General features: G+C 38.8%; 1 protein-coding gene across 5 annotated transcripts in view; it reads right to left on the reverse strand.

Moving 5' to 3' along the window:
• The window catches only part of FBN1 (fibrillin 1), a 171983-nt gene that overhangs the window by 90359 nt on the left and 64634 nt on the right, over positions 1-16990 (reverse strand). For all 5 annotated transcript variants that reach the window (XM_080394652.1, XM_080394651.1, XM_080394650.1 and 2 more), the window contains 3 exons: positions 11331-11528; positions 7900-8025; positions 3263-3388 (listed from right to left, as the gene is read on the reverse strand). In XM_080394652.1, coding sequence (XP_080250778.1) covers positions 3263-3388; positions 7900-8025; positions 11331-11528 — 450 coding nt within the window. The remainder of the gene's footprint in view (positions 1-3262; positions 3389-7899; positions 8026-11330; positions 11529-16990) is intronic.

Consider the following 16990-nt stretch of genomic DNA (forward strand, 5'->3'; position numbering starts at 1 on the left):
GTACCCAGATTTCGTCCACTCAGCTCTAACAGCACTGCACAGAGATCCCTCAGCTTAGAGAAGGGAGAGAAAATATAGATGGGAGGAAAAAAAATAAATAAAAACCCCCACTTATGATACAATCTGAAACTCTGAGCAATTGTTTCACATGTCACATCATGTCAAATGCAATATAAGCTGTGGTGTGATTTGATGCTGTACAATGAACCAGACTAAGTTTGTTTCTAAAATATACAACCATTTGCTGTCAAAATATAGAGGAAAAAGTTGCAGATATAACCTTACAACAGCAGACACCATTCTCTAAAGAAACAGTATCTCAGTTATCCAGGGCATGGTGGATTCATCTGTCAAGTAATGATGCTTTCCAGAGTTTACTAGCTATTCTAGTGGATATAAAAAAAGCAGGGAAGTTTCTTATTATTTTGAGGAAATTGATATATAGTGATAAGTTAGGAGAGTCTGTGATGGTTCTGCCTTTTAATAGCTGGAACCCTGAACATGGATATTACTGGCAGTACAGCTAAAAGAGTCAGTTGGCCTTTGCTTCCAAACTTCAGTTAGTTCACTCATATTATTATATAATGGAAATCTGAAACGGAGGGAAAAAATGTCTATTCAGTTCTATTACTGGTCCTCCATTTTCTCCTGGTACTCAACTAAACTGCCAAATACATACACTCCTTAATCTACAATTTAAAAAAAAACAAGTAAAGCTCTGATGCAAACTGTTCCCTGGAGAGGAAACTGTTCTCCAGTATCCCTGAAGAGCTACTCAGATGCTTGGTGTGGTCGTGGGGTGGATGATAAGTAAGTCAGTCAGTCCTCTAACAGACCCTGTCATCACCCTCTGTAACTAATCCTTCTCAGTTTTGGTCATTACCAAGTTTTGAAACACTTAAAAGCAGCAAAGGGCAAAAGTAGAAAAAGGATCTACATAGGACCTGGCCAAGCACACAATGTGCCATAAAAAGGTAAACACACAGCAAACATCTTTGTCTACCTACAGGTGTAAGAGCTTATCCAAAAGCCACGCTGTTTTCAGAAAAAGTAAGTCTGTGAGAAAAATGCTAAATCTTTCCATACTCCTAATCAAATTTGACTCTTTTTTTTTTTCTCTTCCATTTTCTGTTCCAAATGGTAAAACAAACAAGTAAGACGAGAACAGCAAGAAACAACTTTTTTACTGTTCAGTTTTCAGTATTTGAGTATTTTTCACTAAAAGATATAGGATTTTGAAAAGGTAAAAAATCACCATTAAAATAATTTCCAAGAAAGATGTGCCTCTAAAAAACAGAGAGAAAAGAAAGAGAGAGGGAGGAAAAAAAGGGGGGGTGGAAAAAAAAACATTGAGAAATAACACTGACCAAAGAAACTTATGCCAGCTGCAAGTATGGGCTAGTAGCTTTTTTCATAGCACTCTTCATGTACTTGAGTTGAGATGTCCTGCTCTTGTTACTGCTCTTCAGCTCTAGGAGATATCATCTTTGCTTTGTCTATTCTAATTTTTAAGGTTTGTAATAATGGAACTCCCAGTTCTTCCTTTGGATGTTTGGCTCCAGTGCTGCTCAGTTTGAGTCCCATAAGGGACACATGTCTCAGAAGCACTTCCTCATCTCTTAACAGAATAGACACGTTCAGCTAACACTTTTCACTTAAGACAGGCATGTCGTAATTAAATCAAGATTACATGTTTTGCCCAGCTCAAATACAGATTTGGGCTCTGGTCTTGTTAATATGGCAAGTATGCAGTCTGCATATTAGACATGAATCCAAAATATCTGCAGATAATTAATAGCGCTTCCCATGTAGCACGTTTTGCCTTGGACACAAAGCCAAAATTTTAATGATAGCTCATAGTCTGACATATTACTTAACACAGCTTGTCATCATTTAAATACCCATTTCTTTAGCTGAATTATTTCAGCCTACAAATACAGTGGGTAAAAAGGCTGGAAAACTGCAGGAATATAACATGGGTGTAAATGTTGGGCAGTCCTGACTAAGCAATGACTATAAAAAGTAAAAAGCAAATGGAAGTTGTGCATCTCTGGAATTTTTTTGTTACAGAAAGGTGAATCTCTTTCATAAACATTAAGTACAAGCACCAATCAATGATTTAATGATCCACAGTCATTTAGAAGCTATTAATTTGAAGCAATAAAAGCAACTTCCACTGGCATTTTAAGTGTACAGTACGGATCCAATCTACCAAAATGGAAGAAATACAGTTCATTTCTCACAACCTGCAGAAATAGTATGGCACCATTCAAAATTAAACAAAACCCAAACTACTTCCAGATCTCTTGGGAAAGTTAGCATCATTTGGTACTTCTGTCTGCGAGGTTATTTTTTTCCTATTTTTTCCCAAATGATTTTCTACCAAAGGTACTAAAAGACTGAGCGCTCTCTCGAACCACAGTGCTGGCCCTGTGTATGAGCCTTTAAAGAAGCAAGCCAAAACTGAGGAAAGAAACGTTTCATCTGATTCCCAAACGACAATAATTGCTCAAAATTCAGCACTGGCAGTGAAAAAAGAAATTACTACATCAAAAATTAGGAAAAAAAATTAATTGAATACTTGACCTGCTTCAGAGCAGGCTGTATCTAAGTGCTAACACTACTCTCTCATGGCTTTGGCACTGCAGCAGCAGCCGTTTAACTCACACAGTCCTTTGGTTCCTGGTCTGGCCTTTGGACGACAAGTTCTGCACTGCCATAGTAAAAGCCTGAACGAACACCACTGCCAAATCATGAGCATCATGAAAGCAGATACAAATGCCCCACACCCAGCTTATCAAACTACTTCCTTTAATGAAACATATCTGCATTACAGTCATAACAGCTGGAATAAGGAAAAAAACATCTGTTTGAGGTGATTACCTTCTTTCTCAAGTATATTTGCTTTTCTAAATGCTGAATCTAACCTGGACTAAATCAAACATAAAGATGAGAGCAAGAGGATCAAGGAGATGTGTTAAACAAGTTCTGCCTATCTTTAAGGCAACAAATATGCCATAACATAAAAAGTGTAGCAAGAAAAATGAAAGGGAAGGTCACAACAAAGAGGGAAAGAGGAAACATCCTACAAATGGAAAATTTGTTTCAGCATACATATATAGACAGGCACATGATATACTTCTACATAAAAGAAGGATTTCAAGATCACAAATTGAAATATGTTTCTGGTACACTGCTACCCATTTTAGACATTCATGAATGTTCATGACGCTTACTGTCTTACTTACAAGATTCTACTCACCTATGCACTTCAAGCCATCAGGAGCTGTATAAAACCCTGGAGGACACTTGCAGAAGTAACTGCTAACTGTGTTTGAACACTCTCCTCCATCACAGATTCCAGGAATGGTGCTGCATTCATCGATATCTTCAGAGTAAAAAAAAAAAAAAAACCAGAAGCAGGGGAAGGTTAGCTGAAGCAGGGGAAGGTTAGCTGTATCAGTTCTGGCACAACAACAGGTATTTTATAGTTTGTATTAATGATCAAATTCAGTGTGGTCTGAGACCCCTCCCAACCTATGTACTAGGGGCATAATCAGCAGTTTTAAACCAGGATCTTTTGTTAGTTAAACACAAGTGAAACAGAACCTAAGAAAATACTGCATCTGTAAATTGCCAAAAGCCAGAGTTTTACTGCTTAATAATGATGGATGAAAATCTTAAACTGCAGAGGGGATTTACTAACTGTAAGTAAAACATAACCCCTCCAGTTTGAATTCTGCACACTAAAATTAAAAAAAAAAAACCTGTCATGGGACCTGTAATGACCATAGTGATCAGGAGCTTAACGGTTCTATCTCACAGTATCTCCAGCAGCACAACATCCCGTGGCACCATACTGAGGCCATGGTTCAATACTGACTCAAAGGGAAGCGCACCACCTACTGAATTACCCATCCTTCTCACTGCCCTTGGGTTTCTCCTGGAAATCCCCCATACAAAAGCACTGAACAGTTAAGCACTGTTTAAATAATGCAACCTGACAGAATTATAGCTCAAAGCAGGATAACTGCAGGCAACAAAAATTACCTTTCCTGACTTTCTTTGCTAAACGAATGTTCTGAAGTTTCAACAGATTTCTGGACAATAATTGAAAGATCTACTGCAGAAGTTGGGCAATGTCAATAATTCTTCTTAGGTTTTGTCAGTGATTTAGAAGTCCATATTGTGTTTGTATACTCAATCTGTGTACTAAATCACAGAATCATAGATCCAATGCAGAAAAACTTTCAAAGACTGCAGAAAAAACCCTAATAAATACCCTCCTATACCTGACCATAGCTGCATATATGAACAGAGGGAACTTGCAGGGTTTCTTCCACAGCTAGGAGTTTATGCATGTGAATAATAATTTATGCCAGCCCCAGTTGCTCCTTAATTACCATCAGTAGCCTGCCTGTGAGTGTAGTTACTTTCCCCCTGGTTTCCAGTGTCTGTCTTAACAATGCAGCTGTATCTACTTAGCACTGCTCTCATCTTCTAGGAACCTGGAGTCCAGCTGAGCTTAAAAACAGCTCGCTTTTTTCCATGGCACCTACAAGAAGAATCAGCAAAGCAGAGAAGAAAGGGAGGTTATTCTCTAGCGTGATCATTGACAACTGCCTGTCACAGCCATCTACAATGACCCAGCTGCTCTCCCAGCAAAGAGAATCCAGCCAGAAATAATGGCATCACAGGATTCTGTCCAACCTCTCCTCCAGAGATCTACAAAGAGATAGACACATGGCTGTAATAATGATTTCACCAACCACAAAAATTTCTGAGATGAAATACTGCAACACCACCCAACAGACCAAGGCAAGGAGTGAATAATATTGTAGTCATTAAAAATGATTGGAGGAATTTAAATGTAACGCCTAAATTGGAATTTGGCCTCAACAGATGGGGGAACACCCAAAGTCCCACAGGACTGTTAATGAGTGTTTTAGCAAGTAGAGAGGATCTCTGCTCTTTTCCTGTGGAGGTGATAATACTAAAATCCAGTAATACAAAAATTATCAATTCCTCTTCCTCTAGGTAAAGCACTGGATGCTCTAATAATTTTGTGGTCCCTTGCTTTTGCAGGAAAGGAGCAGGGGGAGTGGGGTGGCATACAGATAACAAGACCTTGCAGATCAACCCATCCTAAGCAGCGCAGGACCTTGGGCCCCCTATACACATATTCTTCCCCAGCATCTTGCTAGCTGTCCGTGATGTGGGTCGCATTTCTCACTTGGGTGTGTGAGAGGGGTGTGACTTTTTGTTCAGTGCTACTTCAAGGGTGTTGCCAAAGCCTCAAGTCCAAGTGCCCTGGGAGCACTGCTAAGAGACTTCTGGCTTCTGCTCCAGGATTATACTCCACAGGAGTCCCAAAAGTCTCAGTGACAAAAAATGTGGAAATTGAATTTTGGTCTGAATAAAGCCCTTAATTAACAGAGAAAAATGCAGTCGTAAATGGATCAGATTCAAGCATTTTCTGACTCACATTCACCAATGTTTATCTTAAAGTCAGCGTTGCCACTGTTTATATAGAGTCCGACCTTTTTAAAAGCAAAATCATCACTCTTTATTTTAGGGTTGAGCCTAACCCAAACAGTATTTCACTATTTATATTAGTGTTGACATTCATATAAGCAACATTGTCATTGTTAAGTATGTGAGTTTTATAAAGGTAAGTATACTTGATGTACTCACAGAAGTAAATGTCACTCCAGGAAAAATTACTCCCCCCAGTCACCACAAAAAAAGTATTTACCTCAGCATTAATGGAAAAGGAATGGTTATATGAAGCACTGAAATAATGTAATATTTAAAATACAGTTTTCCATCAGCTATGCTAACAAAGTGAACTTGGGCCAACACACCTCATTTCCCATCTTGTTGTGTTGTCTCACTGTACCTGATGATTTCTATCATGATCTTACTTCAGTGGGGACCCACTACAAAATGAGTACTGGTAATTCAGCAGGTAGCTCCCAGTTCTACTAAATCAGTGACCACGGACACATTACAGCTGCCAGAAGTCCTACTTGATGGATAGGAAGTTAAACCAAGCACATGATCAGATGTGAATTATGTATTAATTACATTTAATTACTATAATGCAAGTACCTTGTCTTACACTGGAGATTTCAACTTAAAAGGATAATTTAAAAAAGCAGAATGGATATTCTGTTCTTAGGTGACTATGCTCTTACCTATTGAATCACTATCCTATTTCATGCCAGTTCTATACGGATTATACTTTTAATTCTTTGAATTGTATTAATACCCACACGGCTTTAACTAAAACTGCTTGGTATGTAATATGAAGATGTACTGAAAGTAAGTTTCTGTCTGCTGAGGTTCAAAAATTTACAGGTATGGAACTGAAGAAAGAAAACTTAATTCTATCTTAGCAGCCAGGTGATCACTCCAAAGGGGTTTTACAAGATGAAGCAGGAAATTTGTGGCAGGATTTGAGAATGAACCAAGCTATCCCAGGTTCTTGGGTCCAGTCCCTCAACTATTACTAAGTGCAGGCTCTGAAGGTGGTGGTTGTTTGGAATTTTTTGTTCTTTGTTTGGATTTTTTTTACATGATTCAACAATCGAAAAATACCATAGGAATGTTTATACAACGCTGCCTGTGCAAGCCTACAGTCCTCGTTTTTTCACATGCTAATAGTTAACAAGGCACATGTTCAGTCTTTCCTATTCACCATGTTCGTGGTACTTCACCCCCTGAAGGAAGTACTTGCAATGTTGGTTCTACCCTAAATGTGGGTTACTTCCTGCCAAAACCATCAGCAGTCAATATGAAAACCATACTGTGTACAAACTCTCCTGAAATTGTTTTCTCTAACCTGCAATTCAATTTACAGTTTTGCTTGAAACAGGGATTTTTCTTTTCAAAAAGTCATAATACTTCCAAAATTACTAAAAAATTTTGAGTGCTTCCTTAACAGCACCTGATGCAAGAAGGTGGTGGATGCACACCTTACTCTCACAGTTGCACACCTTTATGATTGAAAGTTGGCACTCCAAAATCACTAACCACCTATGAAACTTGTCTTGCTCAATTTAATTTAGTTTTTGTCTAATGACTGAAAGGAGAATCAGTTGTAAGAGTTTAAACATTATCTGGACTTCATTGTAAAGAAGATGAATCAAAACTGTGCAACTGACACTTTTAGTACTCTGTTCCTTATGTATCCAAAATTTTTTTAAAGCAAAAGGAACGCCTATGCCTGATTATATATAGAAAAAATACTATCCAATCACAATTAAAAATTAGCAAGATTCCATTATCATGCACAGCAAATTTCCACACTATTATCCAGCATCTGCTGCTAGATAATTTATTAATTACTAGACGCCAAAATAGGATGACCAATAAGGGCAGATAAAATGTTTGTCCTTCTTTAACATCTGCAACTCCTAGGATGAGTTTAGAGCATAGTCCTGCAGTCTTCATCCACCAGTGTCAAACTCCCATTAATGTTAAATACAGTTTACCTGAGCAGGTAGGAATGTGTTGAACCTCCCAGTCATACACACTTATTAGTTAAATGATTAGTTAAATGAGACATGTGCCTCAAGCATTTCTAAAGCAACCTCTTGGTTAAGAGGTATTTTTAGTTTTAAAGTTTAATTTGTTTCAGATGTACCTTTAAGCCTGTAAAATGTTACGTGAATAAAAGCTGGGAAAAGCTGCAGGGGCAATATTTAAGATGCTCTGGTTTAGAAGGAGAAAGGACTGTTACTCACATTTGTTATGAAGAATGCTATTTGCATATTCAAAGGCAAAAGAGACTGGAAAGTTTGTTACAAACTTGTTGGCCCCAAACAAACAAAACTGGCCCCAAAAAGAAAACTTTCCCCCACTTTACTTTCAGAAGAAAGTTCTAAAAGTTCTTACCATCGCATTTTTGTGTCACTTCATTAAACTTGTGTCCAGCTGGGCATTTGCACTCAAAAGATCCAACAGTATTAATGCAATTTCCCCCTTGACAGATCCCAGGGATGGCTTGGCATTCATCCACATCTATCATGTAAAAAAGGAAAAAACACCCACTTTTAATTCATTTCTCAAGAACAGCCATAATAATTTGTCTACATAGAAATTAAAGTAAATATGCCTAAATCCATTCTTCACCCATCATAATATTATGATACTTGCTTGTGAGGACAGACACTAATTTTGTAATTACTCTATGTAAAGTATGATTAAGTACAGTACTCTAAATATTTTCTGCAAGAAATCACATGGTTATTATTGTTACAGACATTAAACATCTAACTGCTATTGCTTTGTTTTTCCAAAACATCTGGGGAATGGTGTGCAGAGAACACACACTGCCAAAAGTCAGGTCCCTTTAAAGTATCTGAAGCTGAGCACCCAAAATCACTTGCCCCTTTGAAAATCTTGGCAACTCCTTACAGCATGTAGCCCACCAGCACAGAGATGCAGGAGCCATGGAGGAGCAGCGTGCAATGTGCATGGAGGGGGCCTCACAGAGCGGCATGGGGAACTGCATAGTCATTATTGATGGAAATCATTAACTCGTCACTCCAGTAAGATCAGCACCCATGACCTTAGGCTGCGGTTAGGATTTGATTCAAGAACTTTCATAGCCATAATTAACGTCTCCAGAGGAATTATTAATGATCTGCTTAGACATTCATAAATTTGGAAGGTTTTTTTCTCCTTTATTTCTCTCTCTTTGCTTTTGATTTTTTCACACAAGAAAATGAAACAACAAAAATGGTATCACAGGCTAGGTGGGAAGCTCAAGACGTTTTCAAGAGGCCCCAGTTTTTGGCCTCACAGCTATTTTAGCACAACATGTGTGTTGTCACTTAGCTGCAAAAGTGTTGCTATGGCTTAGTAACAGCTAGAGAAAAGAGACTGAAGGAGGAGGAGTGCCATTGCAACAGGAGACAGTGGAGGTCTGGAACACAGTCCCCAGGGGCTGCCCTGTGTCTGCTGCTCCCCGTCCTTCGGGACCAAACAGAGCACTGCTCCTCTCCAACCCAAATGCCTGCACTTCCCCCATCTCCCCAAGGACTACCAGCTGCTGCTGGTAAAACCCAGTTTCTTGAATTCTTGGGCTTCACTCTAGGATCAGTTTCAATGCAGGGACACAAGCTGAAGGAGATGATGCCTTCAAATCTGCCTTTATAAATCCCAGAGAGCCAGCTGTAATGTGTCTTGTAGTCTGAAAAGCAAAGTATTATGTCTGTACAAAAGGCCAAGAGGCAATTTCCCTGGGAGCCACGAGTAGGAAGTTTCAGGAATGCCAAGGGGCATATCTGTACCACATAGCAGAGCATTATGTAAAGGTCCCCTGGCTGGCTGAACTGGGTCGGGGGGCACAGCAGCAGAGGCAGAGCAGTGCTGTGCCTGAGCTAACCACCGTGCTGGGAGGCACAGAGAACTAGCACAGCCTCAGCACCCTCCTCACAACCCCAGTGCTGCTGGGACCCTAGCTGCAGCAACACGCTGTGCTTTAGTAACGGTGATCAGCCAGACTTCATGGCACTGCACTGACTTTAAAAAAATTCTATTTAAAAAATAGAAGTCATGCTCCTGAGTCACAATGTCTGTTTCAAAATCCCACCTTTTGGCTTTCATTTTCCCCTTTCGTCTCTTTAAAAATCTCAGCTGTGATATTAATTTTAACTTTCCGCCAGACAGACAAAGTCAAAGTGTGGGCAGTGATATTCTATTTACTTTTTAAAATAAACATGCTCTTCCCTCCGGTTTACTTTTTCTAACTTCTCCATGCAATAATAATGGTTCCTTTTTTTCTTCAGAGAACCTGGATTTTATTTAACCTGCTTTCCTTTATTTAGATTGAATATGGATGTGAAATCCCTGAAATGTCTTCAGTCTGAATGGATGTTATCTGATTTCAAAAGGACTGGATTTAGTACAATTGCATGAAAAATAAAGCTAATATGTGGTTCCATAGAAGATCTGTTGAAATTATGAACACATTACAAGAGAAGGGAAAACTGGAAAGTACAAGTCAAACATACAGCGCCAAAACTGTGTTGGCACCGCATACAGATTAGCATAATTGTAGCTGCATGCTAAGAAATGTGCAGCAAGCAGAAGTAGCCTTATTCCGAACTGCACAAACCCATTGGAGAGGTCACTGCAGCTTTTCCGTGACACAAACAAGAGGAATATAACTAGGTGTGGCATGAGTTCAGGGGTGTGGGCCACATATTTATGCACATAAGATTTCAGGAGTGTCCAGAACCTCAATTCACAGATTTCTGCACAATTTAGTTCTGACCTTTACAGCAAGAAGGGGAACAGAATGGCTGAGGTCAAAACCCATGCACATTATGTGGCATACACAAATGCGTCCATCTCAAAGTTCATCCTGCCTGTCTGCAGGCACCAACCAGGACTTGGCCTGTTACAGAGGGTATCTACATTTTCAATGCAATGGAATGCCTTTCAGTCCTTCATAGGAATTTCATGATTAAATAAAATTACTTATAGATTTATAATCTTTGTCTCCCCTATTTTCAAAAATATTGTAACCCATTAGAAAATGTTAGACACATTGAAATAAACTAGCCCCAAAGATATGGTCCTGGGAATGTATAATCCACATTAGTTTAATACATAGCTGCCCCTGTTAACTTTCTCCTGTTTCCTGCCAGACATCCAGACAATACAAGAATTTATACAGCTGGAAGTATTAGAATAAAAGCCAAAAGCAGTGTAAGGACTTTCTACGGTAAGGCACGCTCTGAAAGAAGTAAGCAACATCTGGGTGGATTTTACAATTTGAAACAAATGCAAATGTATTTCCAAAATTGTATAAAATATATAATAGGGCATTTCAAATGGCATGACAGGCACTTTTCTCCGGGTCGAAGCAGTGTAGCTCAAGAGGTAAGACACACAAGATGAATCCAAAATCAACAAATTTTAGCTAAAATATCCCACACCGAGTAAATGGAACAGTATTGCCACAGATTGAGTTTTGCATGTTTTGAGTGCTTTCTGAAACAGAATAAATTCTTCCACGGAATGATCGAATGGTACACTCAGAAAAACACCATTACAGAACCAAGGGAAAGGGCTGCTGGCAGTGAGAAATTCATTAAGATGCTGGCTGCTCTCACATGACCTAAGTTACTAATGTACTCACTTGAACACCAGGCACTCACTGAATCATGAAGTAATGCATCTGACAATTTTTTTCCATTCTTCACACATATAGCTGAGAATGGCTTAGGACAGGTTATTCACAGCAGTGTAACTCAATTAAGCTTAATCCAGTAACAATTTCAGCAGCTTTTGGGGAAGCTTTGCTGCTAACTTACCTTGACAGGCACCAGTTCGAATGTTTGGAATGAAGCCTCGGCGGCAGGGATGGGGCTGGGCAGGACACATTTCACAGGGGTGGCCCCATGCTCTCCCAACTGTTGCACAGCAAAGGGTTTTGGTGCACACTATTCCACTGAGCTGTCCCTGGCACATCTGGTTGGTTACCAATGTGAAGCAAGGGCCAGTCCTGTAATCTGCGCCAAAGACAGGAAACCTAATCAGCATCACAACAGAAATACACAACAAAACTCATAATAAAGCAAAACAGCAGCACATTTAGGCAAGTCTTCCACACACAAATTGCCCACCAGCTCAACAGTTTTATTTAGCAGTGTTCTGCACAGGCTTTTTCTCAAGTTTTCTTTCCATTCAAATCCACTGAAAATAAGCAGGTCTAGAAATACGTGGTGACTATTTTACTGTAAGTATTATATACTTAAGATGATAGAATCGTAGAATAGAATCTATGGTTCTAAATACATTTTGACTATTTTACCAGGAGTATGATAAACTTCAGATTCTGCAGGCCCCCTTTGCTACCTAGTTAAACCTCCAGCAATATCCTTTAGGGGGTCTTTTCATCAGTTTGTTTTAAATACTCAGCGCGTTAATTAAAATAATAGTGATAAAAATGTTAGGATATGTTTATTTCCACAAGTGTTCTCAAATGAGTCTCAAGGGAAGAGAATACAGACTGCAGGAAGTTTTCTGAGGACAGATTTCACTGTTATTCAGGCATACGCTGTACCAGATACGTGGGTAAGCTTTGCCTACAGCTGAATGGAGGGCATGTGGAACACATCTGCTTTGATTTGTTTATGGTAGGACAGGCCACTTAGCCAACAGACAGAATTGAACTAAGATGTTAATAAAATACTAGTAGGCTTTATTTTGTTCCATTCTGCAAGGGCAAAAACCAAACAGTGGTACTGCCAGCTCCTGCTGTCTCCTGTATATCCGGGGTGCGCGCTCCAGTTCAATCTTCACAGGCAACCCTAAAATGTTTTATCTGCTACGGTGCACTAGGACAGAGTCCAGCATCCTGTAAGCACAGCCAGCAACTTACAAACCTGATGTTTGTCTGTACTGAAAGTTACCAGGTGCCTCAGCCAAGGTCACTAAGTAATCCACACTGCCTTATAGTCATGACATTATAAATTCCTCCAATTTTTGTGCCACTTCCAAACTTTGTTAACCATGATACATTTCCACTAAACCATTAGTAAAAAGTATTAAACAGGGCAGAACTAAGAATGAATGACTTTCCCATCTGCCCCATCTCCCCACACCAGGTGCACCTTGAAACCTATCATTTAACTTATTTTCATTCCAATCCATGGATGCTGTGTCCATATGCTGTAATTCTGCTGATTAATCACGCCACTCTTCAATATAATAAATAAAATGGCTAGAGGAGTCCTGTAAGCTATACAGTAGTGCTATATTGGTACTATTATCTTCATCAATTAAGCATGATCTTCTCAGAAAGGATATCAAGCTAGTTTGAAAAACTTATTTCTGATAAACTTGCACTAAATGGCACTAAATACCATTTACTCTTCACGAACTATGTATTAGTTCCTATAATTGCTACTCTATCTTTTGCCTATTAAACATACCTGTAACCACCCAGAAAATCTCTTTTCCTTTTAAAATACTGGAACAAAAATAATTTTCTTACAGCCTCTGGAAATTTGTCCTGTATTTCCAGATTTATGAGGAATTAACCTTCATGATATGAGAACCTTTCAGCTAGCTCTTTTCAGTCTCCCTGGTGCTGGTGAGCTGGACTAGCTGTATAAAAATATGTAAATGCAATTACTGCTATTTAATGTCATCCTTAAATGGTATCAGATTGCATATATGAAATTTCTGTCTTGTCCCCTCTGGACAGTACAGCTACTTTTACTGAACACTTCTCCCTCCTCTTCCCTAACAATTCTGTCAGCCTCATCATGAAATGGGTCAGAATTTCTCATAACATCTCCCTTACCCTTGGTTCTTAATTCCTTGTCATTGCCTCAACTTTTTTTGGCTTGGTATTTCTCATTGTGTCCGTCCCTTCACTTCCCCTATTAATTTTCTACACTACAGCTTCTATCAAGTTCTTTTCCCATTTTGAGTATTTTTGTAACTGCTCTCATTTTCCTAGTAAGACAGGCTTGTTTTGCTTTTGTTAAAACTTACATTGCTTTCTTTCTTATTGTAGACATACAGCTTTGGAAGCATGTAGCTCAAAACCAAGTATTGCCAGCTTTATCGCATTCGTTCAACATACAACTGAATACAAATAAGTCATGACCAATTACACCTATCAATTAAAAGACGTTAGTTTCAAGATCAATTCTTCATCCTCGAACAAAATGAGAATGCATGCTTTACTGGATGCAAAACTCCCAGGATTAAAACTCGTAATATTAAAACAATAGGTGACAATTTCTTTAGAAACACCACAGTTTTGTGTCAGCAACAAGAAATCTCCAGTGTACCTCCTCAGAATGAAATCCTTCATTGTAGATTGTCCCTATGCCGTTTATATATAGACAGTTTAAAAAAGAGTCATTTTGTTCTCAGTTGCAGTGGGAAGCACGCATCAGACAGTAGTGAATAACCCATCTTGTATTTTATGGGAGAAAATGAATGGATCAGCATTTACGATTGTTTGCTTTCAAGCTATAAATGACTTAACAGTAGCTAATATGACTTAGAAATATGGTGAACCCAATGAAGTTAACTTTATAATCATGCAAATCTTTCCACGAGGTTTCAGTAACATGAAGTAGGTCAAATATGCACTCAAAACCAAGCAAATCCAGCTCCTCTTTATTATTATCCAAGTTCATAGCACTTCAGTATGGAGAATTATAGAATATATTTTCACCTAATCTTTTGCCTCGATAAATTTTACTCTTAATGCTCAGTTTTCTGCTGAGTACTGCTTTCCTTCTATTTTCTCAATCTTTCACCTTTTCACAAGTATGATTTTCTTTTGTGTTCTTAATGGAAAATTCTAAAGGTCAGAAAATGCGTAAGAAGAAGATACTCTGGATGTACACACCAACCTATGGCCACAGAGAAATCCACATCAAGACTCCTCCATACAGAGGCTTGAATAAAAACAGCCCTAAACTTAAACCATTCTTAATAGCAAGTTTAAGATTTTTTGACACATTACAAGATGAAGGCCTATGAGAAGGAAATGGGATTCCACGAACACAACAGCAAAATGAAAAGGGAATGGTATCACATGTAAAGAGATTTCCTTGAAAGTGTTTGGTTTCATGAATGCTGCTCATTTCAGAATATGCAGTAAACCCTAGGGTCTATGCTACAAGCCATTGCCTTGGGATATGAGCTGAAAAAAACAATATTTTGTAACAACAAAGTTTCCTTACACATTCATGTCATTTGCGAATATTCAAACTACTTCAATGAGTAAAATCCAAATACAAGGTACCAAGTGATCCATCAGGAGTTGGAAAGAGAAACAGGAAAAAATATAGCCAAAAACCCTACTACACATTTTTCTTGGTTTGATGGTTGTTTTTTTTTTTTTCAGAGGTAATTTCATTTTAACTGAAGAATGTTGAGACTTGAAATTATTTTAGTAAAATGATCTTTTAAAGATGTGCAACTAGTAATTCAGATGTTTTATGTTACTTCTAATGCAAACTGCAGCACATGCAAGCAGCCTTCAGCAAGGCATTAGTCACAGTTATCTAACAACTTTATATGTTTCATCACATACTTCTTAGGTATTTTGATAGGAAATAATTCCACAGGGAGCCTCAGACAACTGAGAAGATGGCAGAAACTGTAAAACCACATTAAGTTCATATTCTGTCAAAAAGAGCAAGGGGGCAATAGAATGAGGCTGGTTTATACCATGCAAGAATCCAGCCTATTAAGTCTGCAGGAATGAATCAAGCTGCATTTTGATCTAAAGCTTGTTCCTGTTTCAGCCACAATCATCAAATAATTCTAGTTATCTTCTCAAAAGATCCTTTATGCTCCTAAAAGCATCAGAGAGGCTGCTGAAATATGTAGTACTGGCAGCCTTTGATCAAAACCAAGCACAGCAATAAATAATGATAATTGTTCCAAGTAATGCTGGACAGCACCAAAGAGACTCCAAGTACCACGATAATGCAAGACTTTTGAGACCAGATACAGATCTTAAGCCCTCAGTTCACGTTACCTTCTGTTTGCAAGCACAATATAATTTTTAATGTAAAAATACAGGTTGTTGGTTTTGGTTTGTTTTTTTTAACTAATGGAGCCCGGATTAAACTAAATTTTTAACTAAACGGAGCTAGAGCAAGGATGCTGGATGAAATTCTGGCCACTCCTTCCTCCAAGATTAATTCCCTATAAATCTCCTGTAAAGAGTTCTTGATGTTTCAAATTAACAGCCTGATTTTCCAAACTAATAACCACCTGTTAGAGAGGTTGACAGACTCCTCCACCTCTCTTAAAATAAACGGAAACTGAATGGATGCAAAGGTCAAAGGATGAAACCCTAGCAAGGCAGCATTTATCTTACCGTGAGCAAGATCTCACTATCAAAAACAGGAAAACACCATCTCTTGCCATCATAAAGAAATGGGTAAAGATAAAATAAATGCTGCTTTCCCAGTTTTCAGCACACAGTATGCATAGCTCACACAGTTCCTTGTGCTGCACACTGGCTGAGCAGCAAAGAACACTGCTTGGAGGGAGGAAGCATTCCTCCTAGCTGTTAGCACTTCACATGGGTAAATTCTGCATGAACCCCCAAATGCAGCCAAGACTGCTGTGTAACTGAAACCACCCTCAGCAACGCAAACTGGCAACTTTCCCTCTCTTCAGTACAAGGGAAAAAGGAAAGAAAGGAATATTCCATTACCGTACAAATACTGAAAGAAAGGTCAGAAAGGGCTCTAAGGCAAGTGAAGTACCTTAAAGCTGATCTTTATTAGAACTTACTTTCCTGCCTAGCAGCTCTTTTGTTTCTGCTGTTTGGTGGGTTGGTTTGTTGTTTTTTACCAGCTGAGGATAAAAGAGGAACATTGGAAGTGAGACTGCACAAGGCAGAAACACAGCCTTGCCTCTGCAAAGCCTGCTCAGCGCTGCCCACATGTGACCCACTGCACTCGACTGCTCATGCCACTGCTTGGCCAGCCATCAGAAAAGAGAACCGCAATCGGTCACACCTGAGGATGCTCTTTCAGAAACTGATCTCACACAGCCAAAGAATAACGCTAGCTAAAAGGCTGGCAGTCTGAGTTTCATGTAGCTGAATCCTTTCCACATGGTACATGACTTTAGGCAAATTTAAACTCTGTTTTTTCCTCAAGCATCCAAAACATGTATTTCTAATGAAAAAAAAAAAAAAAAAAAGAAAAAAAAGATTTCTAACAATTTGGGGTTTCAGTGGCATTCTTAAAGTATAAAATGGAATTTTAAATGGTGAGAGAACTAGTACCTATGCAGTTGCAAGCAGAAAAAAACACTGGGTAATTAAAATGCAGCACTGCAGTCAGATGCAGGAACAGTATGAGAAATCAAGCTTCCATCTTTCCCTGGTCTGGAATGGCAGGTGCTGAGAATGCTAGATATAACAAAAGATACCACATCTCTGTTACAGAGGGGGAGAATTTGCCTTAAACACAACTTT

The sequence above is a fragment of the Falco punctatus genome (assembly GCF_963210335.1).
Source record: "Falco punctatus genome assembly, chromosome: 7".
Classification (NCBI taxonomy): Eukaryota; Metazoa; Chordata; class Aves; order Falconiformes; family Falconidae; genus Falco; species Falco punctatus.